Source organism: Zosterops lateralis, assembly GCF_965231275.1.
Source record: "Zosterops lateralis genome assembly, chromosome: 10".
Taxonomy (NCBI): Eukaryota; Metazoa; Chordata; class Aves; order Passeriformes; family Zosteropidae; genus Zosterops; species Zosterops lateralis.
In genome coordinates this window covers 5,963,090-5,988,018 of record NC_139770.1, presented here as the reverse complement: position 1 = coordinate 5,988,018, position 24,929 = coordinate 5,963,090, and the positions used below count along the sequence as shown (strand labels likewise).

The 24,929-nt window shown below is 37.1% G+C and overlaps 1 protein-coding gene across 7 annotated transcripts in view; it reads right to left on the bottom strand.

The window, feature by feature from the left end:
- Positions 1 to 24,929, bottom strand: part of NAALADL2 (N-acetylated alpha-linked acidic dipeptidase like 2) — a 423,667-nt gene that overhangs the window by 64,940 nt on the left and 333,798 nt on the right. For all 7 annotated transcript variants that reach the window (XM_083868730.1, XM_083868733.1, XM_083868731.1 and 4 more), the window contains one exon: positions 13,336 to 13,482. In XM_083868730.1, the coding sequence (XP_083724856.1) occupies positions 13,336 to 13,482 (147 nt within the window). The remainder of the gene's footprint in view (positions 1 to 13,335; positions 13,483 to 24,929) is intronic.

The following is a 24,929-nucleotide window of genomic DNA, read 5'->3' as shown; positions in this document are numbered from 1 at the left end:
ACATAATAAGGAATTTCTGTCAATTCCCTGAAATTACACACTTTAGGTTGACCACTCTTTTAACACCAGACAATCTAATACATTGTTTGTACAGAACGTTCATCTCTTTTTGTACTGTAAAAAATCAACACATTATTTGCATATTTGTTGTCGCAAGGAAACAACAAACCAATACCAAGGAGTTGACTGGAAAAAAAGGCAAAATATTATTAAAAAAACCTCTAAGCCTCAAAGGTGCCAAGATGCTTAAAGCAGGAATCACATTACATTGCTGGTAAATTTGCATGTTAAATTTTTCTGTAAATTAATGCCTTCATGGTCAATATTCTATCAGTATTTCCATGCATTTCTAGGAGATTATTTCTGGTAGCAAACTCCCACCACTTTCTTAAATATATATATATATAATTAGCACTGTATCATATAAATTTTTGTGTTCAGTGATGCATCTGTGTGTTGCATAACTTGTCACAGAAGCATCACGAAAATAAATGAAGTAATTTTTTCCTTCCAGATTTTTTTTTTTTTTTAGATCTCAGGGAGAAGATGCACCAAGTCATTTATTACAATGATAAAATACATACTTCAGCATTAACTCATAACTATTCATCTTTGTTTCAAGTTTGCACACCAGCTGTGTCATTTGACTGGGGGGCTGCTGAGGAACACCCTCATTCTGCTGTGGTGGTGCTCATGCTGCTCATCATCAGTCACATAAATATCATCAATAACTTAAAGAGAGTTACATTATTTATATTCACTCGAGTATCTCACTGAGAGTCAGTGCAGGGAGCGACTACCAAATCAGATTTGCTATACAAGGTCATTATTGCTCCATCTAGATAAATATGGGGGTTTTTTTTGGAATCTAAAGTGTGGTGGAACTGGAAAGCAGGGAGGCACTGCTCACCTGGCTTCTCTCCCACTCCACTCCAGACCCAGCCGGGCCAGGTAAACCACCACCTCTGCCTTTGGAAGAACCCAACACACACTGACAACCATCAGCAAATGAATCAGAACTACTTGGACATCACAAGTGATGAGTTGTTTGGCTCAGGAAGGAATCAAGACCCTGCTTGCAAAGATCTTGAAAAGGACTGCTGTTTGAAATAACTTGCTGACATCTGAAATCATCTTGCTGTGCACTTGTAAAAGCAAATGTTTAAAACAGCTGTGGCTGCTTTTTTTTTTTTTTCTTTTTTAATCTCATAAAGGACTACTCCATAAAGAACTGCTAGAAAAGCCAACTTTGTTCCTTTTGCCTCCTGTTGTTTTTCAAGCACTAAGCTCACCAGAGAAATCTGCATGAGCTTTCCAACTAACAGAGGCCTACTCTTCATCCCAGGGAACACAGGGCAGAGAGATGAGTCCAGATGATGTTCCAAGAGCATTTAACAGCATTTAACAGCAAGAGCAACACCTTCCAAGAGCTGGAAACTGAATCACACTTCTCTGTCGTTCTCTCACTAAGCTCTCAACCAGTGAGTGTTGTATTTTGGCTTTATTTGAACAGCAAACTTCTAGTAAATGCACACCAAAAGAAAGACTTACTAATCCAAAACCATTAAAACCAACTCTACTATTTCTTTCTTCTTTTCAGCCACACTGGGAGCTACAGCTGTAGTTGTTGTTCTCTCCCACACTCACCTCCTAAACACAAATCATCACTTCTGCCCCAGCGAGGCATTAGTACCATCCCCACCTTGTACAGAGGGCAGAGTCTTCAGTGCATTGGGAATGCTCTGGAGATGGCATCAAATTATAGAAAAACCTTTTCAAGGTCAGATCACTGAGAAACATCCTGAAATTTCAGAGGTCCAACTTCCAATTTCTACTTCCAATTTCTGCTTCCAACTGCTTTGAAAATTTTCTCCTTTGCTTTTCATCGCGTTCTGTTAATTTTTCTTTAAGTTCATGGGTATCCAAATGGATTGTGAACATTTTCTCTTCTGATATGAAGTTATGTTTTTACCAAACTAACTTTACAGTCTACAAAGGATCACCCCAATGATCTGCTTGAATTCCCAACGAAATTATTTGGTATCTCTATGAGCTCTTCAGAAGAGAAATGAACAAGCATAACACGTATTTAGATGTGAATTTCCAAACTGTCCCTTTGTCTTGTGTTCCTTTTGGAATGATCAGTTAACCTGGTCTTTTCAATACTCATTTAATGAAGCATTCTGTGAAATTAGAATGACGTTGATGTTCCACTTTTCAAATAATGGGTCACTTCTGATTAAACTTCGATTGAACATTCAACTTTCAATCTTAAAACAAATTGCCTCCTTTTCCTTTTAATTTGAACCCAATTTCCTGCTGCCCTCGGGTCTTGTGACAGTAATTAATTGATTTATGAATCAATTAAATGGAGATCGAAAATGCAGGCAAAAATCTCTTAACACCCCAAATCTGGCTTACTCTTGCTTATTTATGATGGACATTGCACTAAAATTCACTTCTGATTTTCTACACTCATTTTTCTAACTTAACTTATCCTTCCTCAACTAATTAAGTGAACAAAATGTTTCACCTTCTAAAGGTACTAAATTTGCCATCCCTTGTGGACTGTCTTATAACATACTTTCAATTTATATGCCAACTTTCAACCCATGCATTTTAAATCACGAATAAAATCCCACAGCACTTCTGGTGCTTTAATGTAAAACAATAAATACCAAGACAGGCTTTAGAGATTTATTTTGCTGTCATAAAATAAAAAAAAGTTTTAAAAATATCAAATCTTGCCACACATTGTCTTAGAACTGGAATTATTACTGTAAATACATATGATATTTTTTTTGGCCAGGACAATGCTGAATCTGCAAGAGATTCTGTTTTCCTGACTATTCCTTGTAAAGTTCTCAGAGAAATTGTGAACTTATGTACTCAAATTATGTAAGTAATAATTCCTTAATATGCTCTCGTTCCACAGCCGAACTGATTTTTCTTGCCTGCTGAATGTTCCCCAGTTTTTACAGGAAGACCTCCTTCTGTTCTTAGCCTGGTGAATAATACACAAATATCTCTAGAATTAATTTTTCTGGGGAGGGGGAACTGGGGAGTGAGGGGAGGATTTTTTGTTGCTTTGAAAGTATCAGGCAGGGGAGGTTGCTCTAATCAGCAATAAAGATGCCCAATCGGAAAAGACAACCTTTAGACTTAAAGTTCTTTATCCAGTTTGACTTTACCCTTTTTAGCACTTGTCAGAATTGTCCATACTCAGGCCAACACTACCCTTCAGCACTTCACAATATTCATGGCACCAATTTTATATTGCACAGGAGACTAAAGAAGGCACCAGGAAAGGTACAAATGGAGAGGAGGCAAGTAAGAGCAGAAATCCTTCTGAAATTTGTACAGGTAGGCAAGAGGTATAAATGTGCTAATCTTACACTGCTAAAGCCTGCAAGGCAAATACACAAAAGAAGGATGGAAGCCAAGAGAAAAATGTTTATTTTCTTCATACAGACCAAAGAATCATGTCTAGTAGGTGAGAATTTAGGGATTTGCTGCATCAGGACTGACATGATGCTCTGTTACCTGTCCAATAGAAATACCTGCCATGTGTGTTCCATGACCTATTAACCTGTTTCAGCCTTTCTGCCTTTTTGTAGTACAACAGCACAAATGTAGAATTGCAGAAAACTGAAGGATACACACAAATGTGCAGTGTCTGGCCACTGAAACATAAAGCAGACACTGCACATCTTCAGAATCAGCCTGGCACAGGTTCAGGTGGAGGCTGAAGTCATACGAGGCACACTCTGAAGTTGTGCAGTGCCCAAAACTATTACCCAGAAACCCAGAGGTTTCACAACTGCATCGAGACTTGTCTGCATCTGGACTCAACACCAGTGCCAAAAGATTGTCATAGTGTGATGGAGAAAGCCCTGTCAGGAGAACAAAAACACCTCTGAAATCTGCACCTCAGGCTCTCACTAATTCCTACTTCCCTTTTCCCTAAGTCAAGCAATTGATGTCCTGGCAGAAAATACACAATTGCATTTTTTTGTGAAAAAGTTGTTTCACCTCACCTAGGCTAAAGGGCCATCTCTTCCTCTTATTTTACCACCTGGAAGGGTGATTGAACAAGAGGTTTGGCTGTAAGAAGGATCAAAAAGAGGCTGATGGAAAAAGGATCTCATAGAATAAAATATGGATTATCATCAGCTATCTGGACTACTTTTACTTTGGGAGGGTACTGCAGACTGAGGCAGATTTACTGAAAAAGTGGATTATGTAGAATAGAACAGACTGAAGCCAAAGTGTGCTTCTCTAAAGTGTGGGTTAAATTGAACTGATGAAATAATAACAGGCATATAGGATTTCTCACCAAGAATGGCCCATAGGGCTGCAAATATATTGCAGAAGAGATTTCCTGCCTCTCCATCTCACTAGCAGGCTGGCTTTACCCTTCCTAGCAAATGTTCTAGACAGCTAATTAAATATCACCTCCAAAATCCACACAGGATTATAAAATGATGTAAAAGTTTGTTCCACTGATGCAAAAGACATAAAATATGTCCTTTAAAATTATTTTTATAAAGCAAAGCTCTGCAATTGCCACAGCCTAACACGTCTTCAAACTGAGAATGTCCCTACTCTGGAAAATGGGTTTGTCAGAAGGAGTTTCTGATAAGAGTTTTTTCTTCTGTATTTTCACCATTTTAGTTTACCGAAGAACTTTTAGAAAAGAAACAAAAGCACGTCTATTTTCTGTTTGAATATTCTGGTAAAGATGTGCAGTGACCTTGCAATGCCACCCAGTGCTGGACAAAATGAGCAAAGCTTGCCAAACAAGACTTCACAGAATATAGGAGAGGCAGAATTGGAATCGCTGCTGCACAAATTATTTTATTATTCAACTCAACTGCAGCCAGAAAAAAACCCAGCTAACAGCCATAAGGAAAAGAATATAAGCACATTTCTCTCATCTCTTTTAATTTAATGTTTTCTTCCTTATGTTAGTAAGTGAATTGAAATAATCACTGTAAAGCTATAAATTCACAGACTGCAGAACAAAGAAAGCAACTTTTAGGATGTCAGGATCCTTGCCTGGCTTTATTCCTCTGCAGTTTTCCCTTGGTGCTTTTTACACTGAAAGCAGAATCAGCAGTTTAGGTGGGAGTGGCCCAAGTCAGAAATCTGGAACCTGACAGAGGATTGTCCCAAAGTTTCAGAACTTAGAAAAAGGAGGCTCAGTAAGATTCAGCACATCTCAGAGAGAACAGCTTTTCTTGGATGTGTTGTGTGAAGGCTGAAAGAACATTTTGTAACATTTTATGATCAATGAGCATTCAAATTCTGCAGAAACATGAAGTTCCAGGAAGATCACGTAACAATGTGCTGCTGCTGGAAGTCATGAATCCCAGTGACAATGTCTTTCACAGTCAAATACTATCAATGCTTTTATTTCACTGATTCAATGCTTCCTATTTCCTGCTTGTATTTTTAGCGCTCAAAAAAAAAAAGAATTTATTACACTGAATGAAGAGAGCTAATGTCAGACACTAGACAGATGTTGTGTAGGTGGGAGGCTCACCACCTTGCAGTAAGAATAAAAAATTGTCTTTTGCTAAGAATAATAATGTCTTCAAGACAATATTTATTTATCAGAAGCCTTATTAACCAGTTCCTCGGTGTCCATGACAAGATATATCAAATACTGCAAATTTTATCAGTGAGAATCCATCACTGACCCAAACCACAGCTTTTTGGTTGTCCAGTGATCTTGATTTTTTTCCCTCAAAAAGACAAAACTGAGTGGCGCACTACTAATATCTATTGGCAAAAAACAAGTTTGGATACTTATTCCAGATATTGTACAAGAAGATTTTTAGTTGGTCAGTTGAATTCAGCCACTGAGAAGGACAGTGGTAAAACATTACCATGAATGCAACAGGCCATTTAATTCTCCAGGAAGAACAGAGAATTCAGTGACATATGTCCTTAGATAATACATATTTTCAGTGACTAGATGCTTTAAACAGAAGCAATTAATTGGTGTCTAAACAATTTTTTCACGTTTTCCCATATCCCATTGATCCTGTTAACTCCCAGGCTGTCTTTCCTCCACTGTCTTCCAACAATCCTCAGCCAATTCCAAGACACTGAGAGAATGTGCAAGGACAGAGCTCACAGAAACAACATGTACTCATGCAGTGTGAATGAATGCTGAAGAAGCTGTGTGATTTTGATACCATAAGGCAAGTTTACATAAAGCTTTTCACCCTTCTGGATGCATTGTGTGATGTTTGGGACATCAAAGCACAAGGATTTGTGAGGCCAGACAGAAATTTTTGGAGCAGAGTAACGTATCCAAACTGATGAGGACGTCATCAGTTTCACTAGCATTAGTGCAATAACAAAGATGCTCTTCCATGAAATTAAGTAGCTAAATATTCATATTATTCAATAAAACAACTCAAGCAATCAATTGAACATCAAATACATTTTGTCTTGTAAAACACCGAGTCATTAACCTTAACAATTTCACCATGCTCTCACTACCAAATTCAACTTAATTAGCATCCAAATGAACAGATGGACTAATGAATTAATGAATTATTGGTGAGTACTACGCTAACCCCTGACTGACCTGAGAAATTAGAAAACACTCATTTATGCTAGAGACAGAAAAAAACACATAGGTCAGGAAAAAATCAGTCTGAATAAAGAAAAGCATAGCTATGATAAAGACAGCATAATCCCTGAACGAGTAAGGCAGCTGTGGTTTGGACCCACAGGTAGTCCCAAGGCAACCTGCTGGGGACTCCTGGAATTATTCCTTGTTACACACTGGCAGTTCACTGCTGGTCCACAAACACAAACTTCTCTCTTCACCCTGACACAGCCAACTCCCACTGCTACACCTTGCTGCCCGTGAAGTTCACAGTTAATAAACTCTCTCAGCAGCAACTCCAACAGCATCAAACTCTCCAGAGGCAGCTCAGAAAAGGGAATTCTGGGCTCCCAAGCAACCGTCCTGAGGCTGAGATACATTTGCTCCTTTGCAAAGACTTTCTGGTGTACTAAGCACACTGATACTTTGATTCTTTCATACAGGCATGGAACATCTCCAGCGACTCCCCATGGGCAACTACCAGCTGTGTGATTTCCTTAAAAAATTTAAAATGTATCAGGGAGAAAAGAGAAGCAAAACAAGGAATGAGGGGAGCCATGCAGAGCTGTGTTTTGAGATGGAAAAGCTACTGAATCACAGATCATCACAGCAACACACTGCTATTATGCAAACTCCCTCCTAGTCCAGATGCAAAAGGAGGAACATGGCTTCTGTTTGGGGTAAGAATCCCCCTGGAATTACAGACTCAGACAACCAGTGTTAATTCTCTTCCAAGGGCATTCACACAAATGCCACAGGCCCTGAAGTTCTATGTTGAGCAGCTAAGGCTAAATTAAACACAGTCTTAGCATATGGTCCATCCTGATCCCTCCAAGAAAATGATGCTGTTATGCTTCTAATGGAATTTCTTGATAAATATATTTGGCTCTGATAAATTAATTGGTACTCAGTCAAGGAGGACATAAATAATAATGTAAGATAAACAGGAGAGCATTCACAAGAAGGGCCTGGTCAGCTGTAGATAATCCAGGCAGTCAGTCAGAAATCTCAAGACTATGTACGTGGCTGTACTAACTCTTTCCTGGCTGGAAAGGGACTGGAGGACACACCAGAAGTAAAGGAGAAAATCATCTGAATATGGAGCAACAAGGAGATTAATGCTGTGATTCCAGATGGTGAGATAACTGCATGAAGAATGTAGAGCTCCAGAACTTCAGAACATAAAAGTGGGTTGACTTTATGCACTGGAACTGTTTGAGCAGTGATTACATGACTGATACAAAACCAGCTCTCAGTAAAGCAGGTCAAACTACTCAGGTTTGCTTTCAAGGTGCACACACAGGTACAAGGTTGTATTTGTGGAGATGAAACTGTACCACAGACTTGTTTCTTTCCAAAAAGCCACCTTGATTATAGATACACAAATGTATCTAAAAACAAAATATGTTTGGGGTTCAAACACCAGTTTCTTGTTCATTTTAGAACAGATACAAGGCAGATGCACTGAAGAGCTGCCTAAGCCCTCCCTCTACACCAACAGAAGCACATCAAAGAGACAAAAGCAGCTTGCAACATGAGAGTTATTTTTTTGTAAACTAGATCCAAAGTTCTCTCCATCAAGGACAGTTCCTCTGTTTCTTTTCTCGTAACAAAGAAATCTTGGAAAGCTTTGGAGTTCTTTTGAGAGAAGTGCCTGATGTGTCAGTCTAAGCATGTAAATACTGAAATCAAGACACTGCAGTAAGTCTCCCCAAAGTGATAAAAAGGAAGAAAAGAGGGCAGGACAGGGTGGGAGGGAGGATGCAGAGGCTGATATTAAAAAACAAGTGAGAAGCCACATTCACTGAAGAGTTAAGATTTAGTGCCCTCTGTTTTAACACCAGTGTGGGCGAAAATCACTTTTAAGGGCCCTAATGAAAGTTGAAAGTTACCTTCAGAAAGTTATGCATATTTCAACAGAAATAAAAATCATTATGCATTCTCTCTAAAGAGGATACAATCTCAAACTGTCAAAATTCTAAACTCTTCTACATATATTACATACAAATGCCTTCTATAAAGAAACCTCTTTTCATTTTTCTTCTAAATTAGCTTAGTGGTCCATGGTATTACACTACCTTGGTCTAGCCTGTGAATAATGTGACAGGTAATTTTTATACTTCTTGCCTGTACTTAAGTTTGAGTGAAGATACGGAAAACAACTTTTATGATCTAGGTGTAAAAGTAAATGTTCTGTGAGTCCTGCATACCCAAACGTGGACATCTCCTAGGAAATGTTTCATGATGATTATGTGTCCATCAATAAATAACAACAGTAACAAGAAAAAAAAAGAGTAAGTTTTTAATTTTTTTTAATAATGTGCATGTGCAGCAGGTTTTTTTTCCCAAACAAAGTGATAATGCTAATGTTGATGTAACCTACCACATTATCACAGATTCTGTGTTATCAGCTAGAAATCATTCTATGCACTGAGAAGGATGAATAATATGCAGATAGCATGGGAAATCATCCAACTATAATTTAAAAAAATGGATTCCTCATGAAACTGTTGACTGCAATGACACAGAAATGGATGGTAACGGCCAATTAATTTCCATCTTGAAAAAAGCTCAAAATACACCTTTACCAGCTCAAGTTTGCAAATGGTGGTGCTCAAAATGCTGAACAGTTCAATGATGTTTGAATTACAATGCTGAAGAAACAATCCAATCTCTGACTGAAACCATGGAAAAAAATAATTTTATATTATCTCTACTACCCAAACATTAGGCAGCCACAGCAAGGCTCTTTTTCTCAGCCTCTGTGATTACTTGTGCTCCAGGACTTCAGCAGCGACGCTATAAACTGTGCCAGGAAAGAAGTCATCAAAAGAAATTAACTTGTAACTAAGGGGTTGGACCTTTTCCCTTCAGGGAAGAAGCCCAGTACTACCCAAACACAGATCTTTTAAAAACTATTTTTCCCTGTCCCCTTTCATGAAAGAGAAAAGGCCACCAGAATGTTGACTCTAGCAGAGCAAACCACACTTTAAGGTGCTCCATCAAGAGGAGAATTAAACACAGAAAAGTACAGAGATGATGCTCATACAAAAAGAAAAACAATGCAAATCTTAAGGAAATAAGAGAGAGAAGTATGAGAAACAGGGCGAGCTGTAAGTGATAGGGCAGTATTTTCTATTACACAGGCACACAACCCATCCATATCCCTTCAAAAATGAGAACTGTCATGAATCCAAATAAAAACTGAGTGCATGTCCTTGAGATCATACACCACCACACCCAGTGTTTTCAGAGTTATTCCTAATTTATGATCTGGTAACCAAGAGCTGAGCTTCAGTCATGTAAAAAAATTATTTTGTTTACAAAATTTAAACACCACAGGTGAGGAATTTATATCTAAGACACCAAGCAGAGTTGAGATGAACAGACATGTAAGTCTGTTACATGCAAGTATTTTCTATCATTATGGAGGACATGTAGGTATTCTACCTGTTACACCATTTTTGGGTTTGAAAATACACTGTTATATAAACAGGACTAATATTTTCAAGAGCAGAGAAATAGTCCACACATGGGAAAAGAAAAAATCAGAATGTACTCACCCGTTCTATGTTATTATTTCTGATGTACCAATGCTCATACAATCGAGTTACTTGACTGATATCCAGCTTTTATGTAACACAGAGAGTGACTAAGACAAATCTTTGATTTAACAGCTCTATTAGTTTATGCTACCCTTCCTTGTGGCTGTAAAGCTAACTGAATATGTTCCTAACACTATTCTCTGCTGAGGTGAGGACTAATAGACTAATCATGGCTTTCAGCAGCAGAGAAACTGTTTTAAAACCAACATTAAGGTTTCTCTCTGGAGAATACACAGTCACTTGGATGCACACTAATCATTATCCTTAATAGCATAAGTCCTCCTGAAAGTAAAATAATCAGCAACATTAGGAAAATTTGATCAGCTTGTCACCTAACACATTACAAATCAGGATTTCATCCTTATGTGGAGGAAAAAGTGCACCAGAGGTGAGGAGGAGAAGGTGGCTTTCTTCAGCAACTGCAAGAGAATCCTTGGAAACTGGGGCAATGTGATGTTTTTTTCTACTTGAGAAATTCTTCCAAGTTTACTTACTTTGAGACTAAAATTCTGCATGTTTTCTGCATTATTTCTGCTGAATAAATGAGCTTCATTTCACCCAGTGCACTTTTACAGCAGCGGCTGAATTCTCAGAGTGCACTTTCCTGGCTCACAGACCCAACCATTTGCCAGGCAGATTTAACCTCCCCGAGGCTGTGGTTTCACTGTATTACGTAACTCCAAGCCAGACAGTTTTACTTACTCTTCTGGCCTGAATGTTTCCTCTTACAACTTTTATTTCCTCGTATTTACTCCTCAGGTTGCTGTCAATGAAAGGCTTTTATAACCTCCCCTCTGTGGACTGGCATCGCTCTGGCTGTGTAAGAAATGCATTTCTAAAGCTGACCTGGAGCTGCTGGCTCTGGAGGAAAGAATACAAGCACAGGTCTTGGGCTTTTTAACTCTAAACTAGTTTTTCTCAGCTGTGGAGCAGCATCATTTTTACCTGACACTGCACACTGGCTGACAGGTGAGTAAAATAAACAACTGATGCACATTCCAAAGGAAAAGTGATTCCTGAGCAGGTCACAGCAGTGAAAGGGAGAGAAAACCGACCTGGCAAAATGACAGCCTACAAAAGCACATCAAAACAGTCCATTTCTGAACCTGTTTGCCCAAATCTTGTTTTGCAGTGAAGCTGACAAAGCTGAGGCGTAGTTTAAAAAAGCTGGATGGAAACAAATGAGCAAAAATCCCTCCCTGCAACCCAACAGATTTTTATCAGCCCCTAACCTGCCTAACAGAAATTCCTACAGTGTTTATTGATATGGCTGTCAACACAGAGTAATTTGTGTGCCTTATCATATCTGTCAATAAACAGAATCCACAATAAACAGTGGCAATAAACAGCAAAGGATAAACAGATTGCTTGTTTGATAGAACATAGGAGAGACAATGAGCTTATCTTCTGGAGGACTGTTAACAACACGTACAATAAATAACAAAGATATGGCAAATAATCCAAATTTAATCATTCTGTGTAACTTCACTTTTAGGGGAAAATTCCATCCTCTTGCCAAGAGAAATTTACACATTTTGCCAAGCAGATTTATTTCTCACATAAAACAGATCTCATGGGGTCAAGGTCTCCCACAGTCTGAGGAGTGCAGTATGTCTACTTCAAGACTGCAGATTACACTTACCAAGTTTATTTCTAGGAAATTATTTTTCAAGAAGGACAAAAGCTGAATTTTTAACAAAGAACTAAATTTAAAGTGTCATGTTTAAGCAAATGTAGAAGTATTGTCTTTTATGATTTTAATTAAATTGATGAGTCATTCTGAGAGACAAAAATGCACATTTACAAGGTTAACTGAACATGAAGAATAACTTTGGATTAAAGTAGACAATAGCCAAGGGAATCTTCAATGTTTATATTGTAAATGTTGCTGGGAAATACTTACTATTTTGATATACTGAACTTTGCAGATTCTTTCTCATGCTCTATAGATTTTAAATGCACAGATCTTGAATGAAAACTATGTAGAACAGCTGCAAAGTGACAACAAAATTTCCTCTGGACCACAAGCCTTCCATAAACATTGCACTCACACATCTTCTGCCTTCACATTTTCCTTACAGCCTTTTACCTTGTATTTAATCTGGAACAGAAAACTTTGCCCGATAGGTGCCATGATGTTTAGAAACAGAAATCTCCTTATTTATACAAATTCTTGACTTCATCTATTTTAATCTACACAACACGACAGCAACACTCCATATCTGGCACATCCCTGCTTTGTTTTGAGTATGTGAAATAAAAGCATATTAGCATCCAGTGTCAGGAAACATTCCAGCTCAAACCCAGCCCCAGCTTTGCTCCTCAGCTTGGAAAGATGTGTACAGAGGAGATGAGCACAGTGAAGAGAAGAAAGAAGAGAAATGAGGAAAATATTAAGTCAGTGCATCATTACATTTGCATGAAAACACACACCTCTTCTTCCTATTGTGTCTTGAAATAGCAAATGCCAGGCTTCCTGATCCTCAGCTCACCAGCTGAGGGTGAGTTTGAGATGTACAGCTGTGACACCACCACCAGCAGTGAAGGTGGAGGAAGGACAAACCCCTCTAATAATTTATTTGTGTCCAATTACAACCTGAACTCCGAACAGCATAAAATGCCTCTTCCTTCCACCTAGCTTGCAGAGGATGATGGACTGAAATAAAATGTGGTGCCTGGAAGACTCCAATCAAGCATACAGATCTTTACCAGCAATGTTTATCCTAGAGAATCTTATTTTTCTTGTGGTATGAAAATGGATATAGAGTTCATTTGGCAGATTGTCACATCCTACTGTGCAGTAAAAAAAGACACATTGATATCTGATTTCTCTGTGTTGAAAACAGTCTGAAAAGCTGGGTTAGACAACATGTAGCCTATAAAACTATCAGCAATATTAACATTTCTAACACAATGTATATCAATGTATATCTGTTTCTTTGAACATCATATCCCTACAAAACCAATCACTTTGAAGCTCAGTGGTAATCCTCTGAAGACCTAAAAAAAATGCACTTAGAGGAGACAAATTTCCACTACAACAGGATATAACCTGAGAAAACATAATTCTATCTTCCTGCTACTTTCAGTTTTAGTCATAGCTACCTCTGATGCTTTGATGTCTTCATAGGAAAACTGCGTGGCAGGAACTCCGAGGTGGTTGATGAAATAATCTGAATCTCCCTGGATCTGCACAGAACTCACATTGGATCCTGGACATCTAGCCTTTTCCACACAGTTGAAGCTCTGGCTCTGAAAAAAAAAAAACCAAACACAAATCAAAGCTCTATTTAATTATTTGCAGTCAGACTCTTGAAGACTTGTAGCAATATCTCATTTAAACAGCTTTCTTTGGGTTGAAGCATCTTCAACAGGGCAGAGAGTGAAGTTTTGCTTCAACATGGCTGAGTCTTTCAGAGGACAAAGAAACTGAGATGGCAGGAGAGGCAACAGAAGAATTAAGGCATATGAAATGTCTCATGATGGCCAGAAGATTAGAAGGCATCATGATGCCTTTTGGAAGATTTTGAGATCTTTAATGGCTCCTAAGGAATCACTTTTTTATTCAGTTAACAGCATGCTCTGCCACAACAAAAAGCTGAATGAAATTATCATATTCAATCCATGACATGTCTGTGAAATGCTGGCAATTAAAGAATTTCCCACAATTGCAAAGTTGGGATTAAGAAAAAAAAAACAACAGAATTAAAATGCTAAAGATATACAGTACACATCTTCTGTGTTAGTAATACACACTTCCTGTGTGGGTTTCTTAAAACAATTCTAGTCAGTGAAATCTTTGTATTTCTTTCACGTAAGTATTTAATGGTGAAATCTTAGCAACAGAACTGTAATAAATATGGAAACTGGAAATCAAGCCCAGACTGAGTGCTACATACTTGTGTAGCTTTTAAATCTATCAGGTAATTAAACATTTAATAAACAGTAGGCGTGAAGACTTTCAACATCTATTATAGCAAATAAGCTACTTAGGTTTCTTTTCAAGAATATTAGGAAGTTGAAGTACTGGAGATTATTTGCATTTAGCTAACAGTTTATGTAGTATAACATAACTTCCTCACCTCTACCTAGAAAATTACAGGCTTTCTAAAAGAATAGCCAAAGATTGGTTCTACTGTAACACGAAAATACAGCGAATTCTGTGTATTAAAGTCTCTGAGGTTATCAGGGAAATGTTAGACAGAGACAAATCTTGGTATTTTCCCATTTCAAAATTAGCATAATTATTGTTTCACAGTTTCATTTCAGTGCTATGAAGAATGCAATTGTGTATTACACAGTTTAAATAAAGGCTGCGGAGTCTCACAGAAAACTGTTTTAAAATACCTTCAAGAAACAGCTTCTATTTCATAAGTAATTTTGAAAGGTGGTTGTATTACTCCTTTTTTTTATCTGTTAAGCATTTCTGCTCCTGCCATTCTCACACACATTCAGAGTTGTTCAAGGTCTGTCCAAAAATTTCTAACAGAAACAGCCGAAACCCAAACAACAAATTAATTGGAAAAGGTGTTTTTAATAACCACACTTGTATCTCCTACACTCTCTCCCACTCAAACCCACTGCATAGCACACACATCCAGGCAAAAAAAAAAAACAACATTTTTATGATTTTATGCATGTACCTGTGTACAAGACCTATTGATCCTTCCAGGAACCACAAGGCATTTAAGCATCACCCAGTGTTCTACACTGCAGCATAGATCAAGCTCTCCTCATTTTATTCTGCCCACCACAGTTGGTCAAGTTTCATAAATGATGAGTAGCCTGTTCTTCCTTTAATGTTTAAAGGCCCACTGAATGATGTGAAATTGTGAAATACAGCTTTTGACAGTTAATTCTGAATATCCACCAACCCCCATTTCTCCCAGCCTACCAGGAGCTGAAGAGAAGTCGTCCTGCAGCAACCATGAAATTTAGTTTTTCTTATGCATGAAAGTTTATATGTGAAATGTTTACAGCTTTGGTTAAGAGGACTATAAAATATGGTGGTTTGGGGGTTTTTATCACCATCCTTGACGGTATGGGATTAATATTTTTATGACAGCAATGTTCAATTCAATAGTACAGCATTTTAAGAGTTTAACTGCTTTATTCCACTTGCACTGTTCTGACACACAAGCCCAACAATAAATATTTAACCCAGCACCAATACAGGAGAATGCTTTACATGCAAGATGCTGCGCTCTTCCAATTTGTTTTTATTGTTATGCAGACTCCACAACACCAGCATTCTTCAGTTCCTTTGTAACAACTGCACAGCTCATATAATGTGCTTTGCATTCATTAAACAAATGAAATGTTTCCCCAGACTAATGGACTTAAACATTCTACAATTAATAAAACTAATAAAATTAATCTTAAAAAAAATCTTTAAAAATGTAATATCTAGAATAAACTACTAGTAACATACAACTAACTCCCAGTTGTAGAGTAGCCAAACTACATTTCTTCAGGGGGTTAACCTTACAGGAAAAACACAGGCTGGCTGTATTTAGGGCACTCAGCTGCTCAGGCTGGGCTCCACTGTGTCAGTCAAGCCTTCCCTTCAGACTGGAGGCAAACCAAGCCCCTGGTGAGCCAGGAGCCAAGGAGTGCTTCCTGTCACTGCAAGGATTCACACTCTATTCATAATCAAAGATTTCCATTTCTCTGGAGCTCATTTTGGGCTTTAGCACCATCTTACAGGTTTATGTTACGAATTTGAAAAAATTAAGAGTACCATATGGCCACATACACATTTAATTTGAATTAATGTCCTAAAAAAGCTCTGACGTATCTGAAGTACAATCAAGTGGGTCTCCACTGCAGATCTTATTAGTTGGTTCTGGTTTCTACTTCTCTTTACTTGACTCCAGCTTAACTTAAAACATTACCACCTTTCGAAAATGGATTAAAACATCTAAGGAGCTTTCAACAGGGCAAGTAAAAAATGAAGTTATTCTTACAGCGTGTCAGTGATCCCAGCTTCAGAAGTACAAGAAGGAAGCTTATTCTTCATGAATAATCAATCTCTATTTCTGAGCTGAATCACCACCTGTGTCAGGGACTGGTGCAATTAAGGACCTGAGGTATAAGACACCATCTAGATGAAGTAAAATTGTCTAAAGAAAGAGCTACAGAACTTACTTAATTCATCTCAGACCTTGTACAAATGCAGAAAGCAAGAGATGAGCATCTTTATTACTGTAAATACATAAAATAACAGCAACAGGTAGTAAAGGCCAGAGAAGCTGCACAGCAAAGGACTCCCAGGTCTGTGCTTCTCTATAAACACCTGCAACACTCTGGCAAACAGATCATTAGAGGCAGAAGGCTTGCTGGTTCTTAAAAAAAATATTAATAGATGACTGCCAAAGGCTATTGAAAAAAAACCCCATGGAGTTCCTGGGAATTGCATTAATTCTATGGCAAGCGCACCTCTCTGTTTTCTCCCAGCTGACTATCAGGTTTGGCTATGAACATCCTGTTCTGTTCTTTTTTGATTGATTATACATCTTGCTATTAGAGCAATTCAGTCTTCATGAAATTATTAGGGAGATTTAATATGGCATTCTGCCCTAAAGACTTCAAAGTGCTTTTCAAACCAACTAGAGGCAAGCAAGGTACCTAACATTTCTGTCCTGCCCAATATCATAGAGCAAAACAACTAGAGAAAAATGCATAGCATTTCCCCAATTTTGAGCCTTATTAAACTGACATGATTCGAGTATGTGCATAAAAATAATTCTAAATTATATTCACTCATTCTTTCTCTGCACAAGAAAAGAAAAATCTAAATATGCTGCTGATAATTATTATGCTATAGAGGGAGAGTAGTTGTGGTTTAAATAGCCTGAATGTTACACACCACTGATGTGATGTATTTGCCTATTTATACAATGCAATCATTTGATTACCTGATTAAAGCTACACCAAGGAATCTTATGAGGTAGAGTGGCTAACTTGCTGCATTTAATTAATGTTATATTAAGAATGAAATAATTAATTAAAAATTACTAAAATGTTGGTTCCTTAGTTTCTTAGCAATTTTTCCTTCCCGCTTATATATATTTTCATTTAAACATGTATGAAGCCTTATTGAAATTACTCAAAATCTTAACATTATTTAATGACCGTTAAGGGCAACATGAAGACTCTGGTGAAATCCTGTAGCACTGTAAAATCAGTCACAGAAAAAAAAGAAATTTAAATCTCAGAAACTTCCCATAGTTTGGGTCCTTCAGGACTAGCGCAGTATAGTGAGAGATGTTCCTTGCACACACACACACACACACACATATTCCACTGAGAGCAACTTGTCAGCAGGGAAAAACAACTCCCTCAAGAACTGTGTTTGTGGAAAGTCATCAGGGACAAGGAATTCAGCATCTTATGAACCCCTCTGATCCTCATGGGCAGTGCTGAGGATTCTCAGACAGATCACTACAACCCCAAGGATCACTCAGACTCTTCAAATTTCCCCAGCACCAAAGAACTCTGTGTCTTCACACACAAAAGCAACACACCTGAAAATTCCAAGAGTAAATGGTTTTTTAGGCTGTGCAGGAAGGTAGATCTAGGTAGATCTGCATTTTCACAAGAAAAAAACCTGCCTTTCAGATAAGCCTCATGGCTTTAAAATAATTGGTTTTTTTTCAAAAAGGCTGCAGGTGGTTCTGCATGACAGAGAAGGATTTTTCACCCAGAGGGGAAGAAGAAACTGAAAATGGTGACAAACATGATACTTTCAAAAGGTCAGGTAAACCAAGATTAGCCAAGTCCCAGTTTTGATATTGTACTCATCCTTCTACTGAACCAAAGAAAAGTCAGTTTACCTAAGCAACACAAGCTGCTGAAAATAAAACTACAATTTTACCTTTCAAAGCAATTTCTGCATTTCCTAAAAAAATTGCAAATTACAATACCAGTGGTTATAAAACAAAGCATGGAAAAATATCTATGCTTGGAACAAAATATTTAAATACATTGTTATATGTTGTACTACTTTGCAAACTGGAGTTATTTTTAATTTTGTTTACAGCTAGAAAGCATGAGACAAACTTAATCCTGTAATTCTTGTTCAAGGCTTTGGTTTCTGTTAAGCAGTATTTGCATACTTTTAAATATTTGTGTTATTTTTTTAGAAAAACATGACCATCAGTGTAAAGTCTTTATAATAAATGGCACTTCACAGGACTAAATCACATTTTAGATGCAAAATTCACATCAAACTGGTAGAAAACATAAAGGCAAGGTAGTAAAAAATTATATAGTGTAAATTTAATTTTCTACCCTGTACTTTTTCTACATTTAACTTTATCTAGTGAGTCTTTCTCTGATTCCTGATGCCTGTTACATGATTCAGAATTACATTTATCCTTCCTATAACAAAATTGAAGTCCCATGCCTCATTGAGTCAGATGTACCTGTGGCCAACATTCAGTACAAACTGCTAGGAATCTTAATGGCTTTTTTTTTAAGGAAGGTAAAAATCAAGCAAGTATGTTCCCATTTGATAAGAGAATTTCCGAGCAATCAAATATTTAAAGCTAAAATTACGTAGCATGAATTATATAAGTGCCAAGACTGCAATGGGAATGCCATCAGCAGTTCCAGGTATCTCAGCACCTTAAAAATATAGAGTTATAAAGATTAAAAAAAAATAAAAATTCAGAAACTTTTGCACACACCTTTGGTAGCTGTGTTTCTCCGAAGTCTGCCCTTACCCCAGAAAATACTGCATTAGAGCTTCTTCCGTATTTTTTCATCAGCACAGGAAAAGGCAAACCCTCCAACACTTTGGGTAAAGTGACTTTGAGGACTGAATTTCCATGACCACAGGCTCAGCCTCACTATTCAGTGAGTCACATTTATTAGTGGTAAATTTCAGGAAACTGCTTAAAATTGTATTCCAATACAATGGACAACCCAGAAAACACCGCATTAAGAGGGAACCTGTCTCCACACCCAACACTCGAAACTTTGGATGCTTTTATCCTTTAGAGCTAATGCTTTTTGATCTAGTTTTGAATATAAATTATTTTTGAGCCTGCAATGGTTGTATATGTAATTGAAGGATGGAGTCAATCTGTTTTTTGATAAAGTAAAAAGTAGAACACTCCTGGACTTAACGGTGCTCAAGCTTTTTCTTGCTGTTATTCAGTAGCAGGAACACTGGTCAGTGTTACTTGTCACATATACACTGAGATACTGTGAAATCTAGGTTTAAAAAAATGCAAATTACTTGGGTCTAGTATAAAACACTAATAATCCGGGACTTGATAAGAACTGCAGGACTTCCCTAAATGTTTTGTGTTGTTGTTTGTTGCTAATATAAAAGAACTGCTTAAGTGGGTAAAAGGATTTGACAACAAGGCCTCATTTTCAAACGGTTGATATTTTGTACTCCAAGCCGTGGCTTGTAAATCATTTTAAATGCCTGAAGGCATTCTCATTCTGCAATATGTAGAGTCAGAAAGACTGTGAACCCATTTTGGTGTAGTCTAACTTTGTGATGATCAGCTTCTGCCATGCTGCTCATTTTTGGGACTCATCATTCAAACCCTCCAAATGGATATTAAATAATTCATCCCAGTGAGATTACAGCCTTGCCTCTCCATACCCTACAGGAGAAAAAAGAAGAAAGATGTTACTTAGCACTCTGAAGGGGACAGATATGTACACTCACTCTATTCTTTGAAGAATTATATTTCAGGATCTCCCAAGTATCCCAAACAGGTCAGTCAGGGGAGGTTGGATGTCACATGAATATGCAGCATCATTTTACTCACTGGTCTCCAATACATCAGCGCAAAGAGAAAAAACTGGGAGGGAAAGTTTCCACAACATGCTTTCCAGTAAAAGTGAATTAATGCTCACCTGGAAAAGCAAACCATGAAAGTGAATTTATGGTGTTTTCAATGACCAACACTACCCCCCTCAGTATGCACAGCACACACCTGCAGGAGCCATGGAACCAAATGGCTCAAAGTACCTCAGAACTCCTGGAAAACAACACAAACTCAAGCCACACTCCACACAGAGCAAAATCTGTGCTTGTATGGCAGCACCCAATGTTAGAAACTGGGCCCACAGTTGGGTGTAACATGGGTACTACAGTTTGTAACTACTCTGGTTTACATTTCCCCAGCTATCAGCATTCCTGTGTCACACCTTCTGAGCTACACAGAACTCAGGATCTGTGGCATTTCTACCAGAAATGTTTGCCAGCACTCCTTCCCCAACAACACCACTTGCCAACGTGCACATCAGCTCAGCTGACATCCCTCATGAGTTTCACTAGGAAAATCCACGTTTCACTAGGAAAAAAACCAAGAAAATCACTGATTCTTGTCCTACAAGTGAACACATTACATGCCTCATATTGCCTGCTCCTTCACAGCCATTCCCAATATCCAACACTTTATCAGCTCTTTTAAGGGGTCTCAGAATCCTATGGAATGATCCTACACACTTCTGACAATGCACACAGAGGTAGGACAGACCCAACACCCCATTATCCAGGTAAAAGAGGACACAGATATAAACAGCCATGGTATAGCCAATGCAATAGTGAAGATTTTTAAACTGGGCAAGAAATTTGCCATCAAAATCACTGAATTTAGTACTGTCATCCAAGACCGAATTTCAGTTGCAATAGACACAAAGGAAGAAACTTTTTTATGGCACAGAACACCAAAAATCAGTAATTCTTTGGAAAAACTCTCCTGACACATTGGTAAACTATGGCAACTCTTCCCTCATGGCACCAGCCTGGAACGAGGCCAAAGAAATTTACTGCTGACAAAGCTTTGCCTTTGCCCTGAAACCTGAAACTTCTTAATAGCAACTCTGCATGAACAAATCACCCCCTTCAAGCCACACAAAAAACCTGTTTTTCAGTCTTTGAAATGGAAAGCGGCTCCCACCACTCCATACAGACCATGAAGGTCAATAAACCACCATCATATTTTTCATATAAAAACCCTCTTCTGGACTTCAATGAGAACTGAACAAATGGTATAATAACAGCATTTGCACTTAAGATATCAAGTATCTGTAGAAATTGAATTTTTCAGGAAGATAATCACAAAGCAGATTTATTAAAGTGTTTCAGCGCCACAAATGCAGGTCTCCAGGCTCCACTGCAGGATAAATTAAATCATTCAAAAGATGTCAAATGATTTTATTTTTACAGCAGTGGGGTATCATGATATTCTTTTCCTGACTGGATTCTTCTAACTTTTATCTACCTAAACCACAAGAAAGCATCCTTGGTATTGCCTCTGAACAGGAGAACAACAGCAGTGAGGAAAGGAAAAGAGAAAAACCTAGAGAAGGGAAAGCCATATGGTCAAATGACTTTTTCTTTCTGGTTTCCATAGAAGTTCACTTGAACTTGGTTTAAAGAGATATCAAACATTAGGGCTACTCAACTACTTGAATAAAATATGTCTTTAACCAGGATCTGGTTTAACATTCTGTTTCAACATGAATCTGATCTAGTCCAAGGAACCTTGAAAAGATTTTCAACAAAACACACAGTAGCCAGCTATTACCCAAAAGTCATCAAACATCTAATGATGTGTTTCTTTGTGCTCTGAAAATTAGTATTATTATCTGAGATTGTTCCAAAACCTAAGTATAGCATTGAACAGGGATATTTTAATTTCTATGTATTGTTAAGTACCAGAAAAAAAATTTAAAATTTAAACTTTGTTAAGAAAATGAGGAGTTTTAATTATTAGGTTTCAGGGATATGTCACTGCTTTTTCACAGTTAGCAAGCAAATCACAGAAAGGATAATATATTTTTTTTCAGAACTGATTAGCAGAGTTCTACAATACAGAGAACTGATAGCTTCTAATTACTGCACAATATAATTTAAGAAAAATATCTATAATTATATTTCAGGTTTCGTCCTCCAAATCCTGATCTTTAAAAGTTAATTTTGAGGCAATAAAATTGAACTTTCTGAAACAATACACTCGCAGTCTGTAAGGGAGAAATGTTTGCAGTGCACAAATTGAGAAAACAAATTGACAAATCCAGTAAAGTGCATTCTAAAGCTGTTTACTCTGGTAAGGAAGACTAATGAATGCTACATATATATATATATTTCTGAGAATACTAAATAATACAGCATCTACATGAATTTTCAAAGGTGTGCATTCTAGTCAGCAGTGTGGAAAAAATTTCCTTCACAACCCAATACATTTTAATGGACTAAAGCTATTGAATCCCATAAACATGAGCTCATTTTTTTCCTCAATATTAAATCTTTCTCTGTGCATTCCACCTGCCACAGTTTGTATCTCTGGCCTCACTGCTATAATTGTATATGCAAATAATTGTATGGCTAGGAATAGTTCTCCTAAGCTCACAGGTTTTATTAATAGATACAAAATCAAATGTGCATTTGCACAAACACACACAGAGATATTTTCAAATTATAAACAGCCTGGAAGCTCCAGAACATGATTTTATTGTCCTGGTTGTTTCATTGTCCATGGTTGGGATTTTTAAAAGAAATCACATTTAAGAACTCAGATGTATTTAATAACATCCTTTCTGCCACAATTGGGAACTGTGGGTCTGAAGCCGAATAAAACATTTATATTGTCTACTTTATCCTTTTCTTTTTTTAAAAAAGGGAATATTCTTATACTGAGATCAGTTGTTTTCATGTCAGTGGCAATTTTCCATCCAATAAATAATGAAGGTGTTGACTAGCACTGAATTTAGTGCTTCTGTCTGAAAAATGTTGGTAGAAAAAGCTCCATTCCATTCTGGTTCTCCATTGACATGTAACACCTCTGGAAATTTATCAGTCAGTTTGTGCAAACTGGAAATCCGTTATTAATAACTATCCTAAACCACTGGTTTTATAGTGATTTCCAGAGTATCATTAAAGATGTTACATAAAAGTCTGGGCTGGTATCTTTACAAAATAAACATAGAATTCCTTCAAAAGGTTAAAAATTAGTTTCACGACACAGAGATGTGATCTGTGAAAAAAAAATCTGACTGGCATTAATTATCCTCCTTCTAAATCCCTTTTAAATCAATTATCACTTCATTTTATCTGGATTTATTATCAATATTAATCAATCTACAGTTACACAGGTCATTGCAATTCTCCTTTATAAAGTTGATTCAATGTTATCTCTCTTTTAACTTCTGGAACACCCTTGGCTGCCACATTTCAGAGCCCACAGCTAATTTTAGCTCAGATTCCCTGGATATCACTTTGGATACCCTGGGCTCTGTTGTCTTTTGGCATCTTGAAATTTTACAGCACAATTAATTCAAGATTTTTCTTCATTTCCCTGACAGGATGCCATAGCTCCTTAATAACTTCCAATTACAGATTTTGTGGATATTTAAAAATTTTATATTTACGTAGCAAGGCACAGAGAATTACCTATATTGTCTTCTCCCATTTTTGTGATTTCCTATTAGTTCATCTGAAAAACGTCAGTCATATGGTAAAAACTAATCCAAAATCCACTTCCCTTGCTTGTCAAGACACATCAGTTAATTTAAAACACCAAATTTCACATTAACTTTGAGGAAGATGTATCAGTTCTCTGAAGCTGATATTCAGTGCACAAAGTGTGCAATTTTCTTCTGTGTATAACAACAGCTTTTGTTCAAAAGGTAAAAAAGGTGACTGCAAAGGAGAATAAAGTTCACCCATGGAAGAAAGGGAAAACAAACATTGCTCTTTAACTGTGGTGGCTTCAGTAAATGACAAAAATAGTTCCAAATTATTGTGCTAGAAGCACCATGATAGAAGCCAAGCACAGATCATCTGAGTAGGGTTTATAATCTTGTAGACTGGAAGCTGAAACACATCAGAGAAACTTATTTTTGCAGTAGTGCGAGGAGCTGGATCAAACGATTGCTTGAAGCCCTTGTAAGTTTGGTTTTTCTGTCATCAAAGATGTTTTACACATTCATTTGGATGCACATTCTACCTCATCACACCTCCTATTTGGTATCTGTGAAATAAAATTCTCAATTCCTTTATTAAAAAAAAAAAAAATTAAAAAACCAACCAAAACCCCAAAGAAACCCAAACCAAGCACACTGTCCATTTTTTTTTTCATTTATAACAATGATCCATTAATTTACAGGGAGAAAAGATTTTATGTGATTTTTTTTTTTTGCCATCCCCTCCAATTCTCCAGAGCTCCAAAGAAATATAATATAATATTATATAATCCAAAATAATTGGTTCCAAAGCACCCTCAATTCTGAGCATTCAGTTCCATTTTAGCTGCACAGTCAAATGATTTATAAGCTCACTTGAATATCTTCTGTAAATAAGATTTATGATACTTTTGTGGTGTTTGGAGTTAATTAAATATTTTGACTGACAGCTGCAAATATCTACTGCCAATTGTTTCAAATAAAAATCTAATCATTACACAAAGCTTGATAAGCAGGCCAAATGCAACAGATAAAATGCAAGAAATAAAATACAGCACACAAGAGAAGTTTTGTAAAAATAATGGATTTAAAAGCAAATATGTTTTGTAATTAGCATGAAAGACAGAAATTTAAAAAAATCATACAGCTACAGAGTTTATGTACCCTACCTACCGTGTCAGCTTACACCATATAACACTATATTCTCTTCTGTTCATAAGTTATTACTTGCTAGACTACACGTTTATTTTTCAGAGTTAAAATGA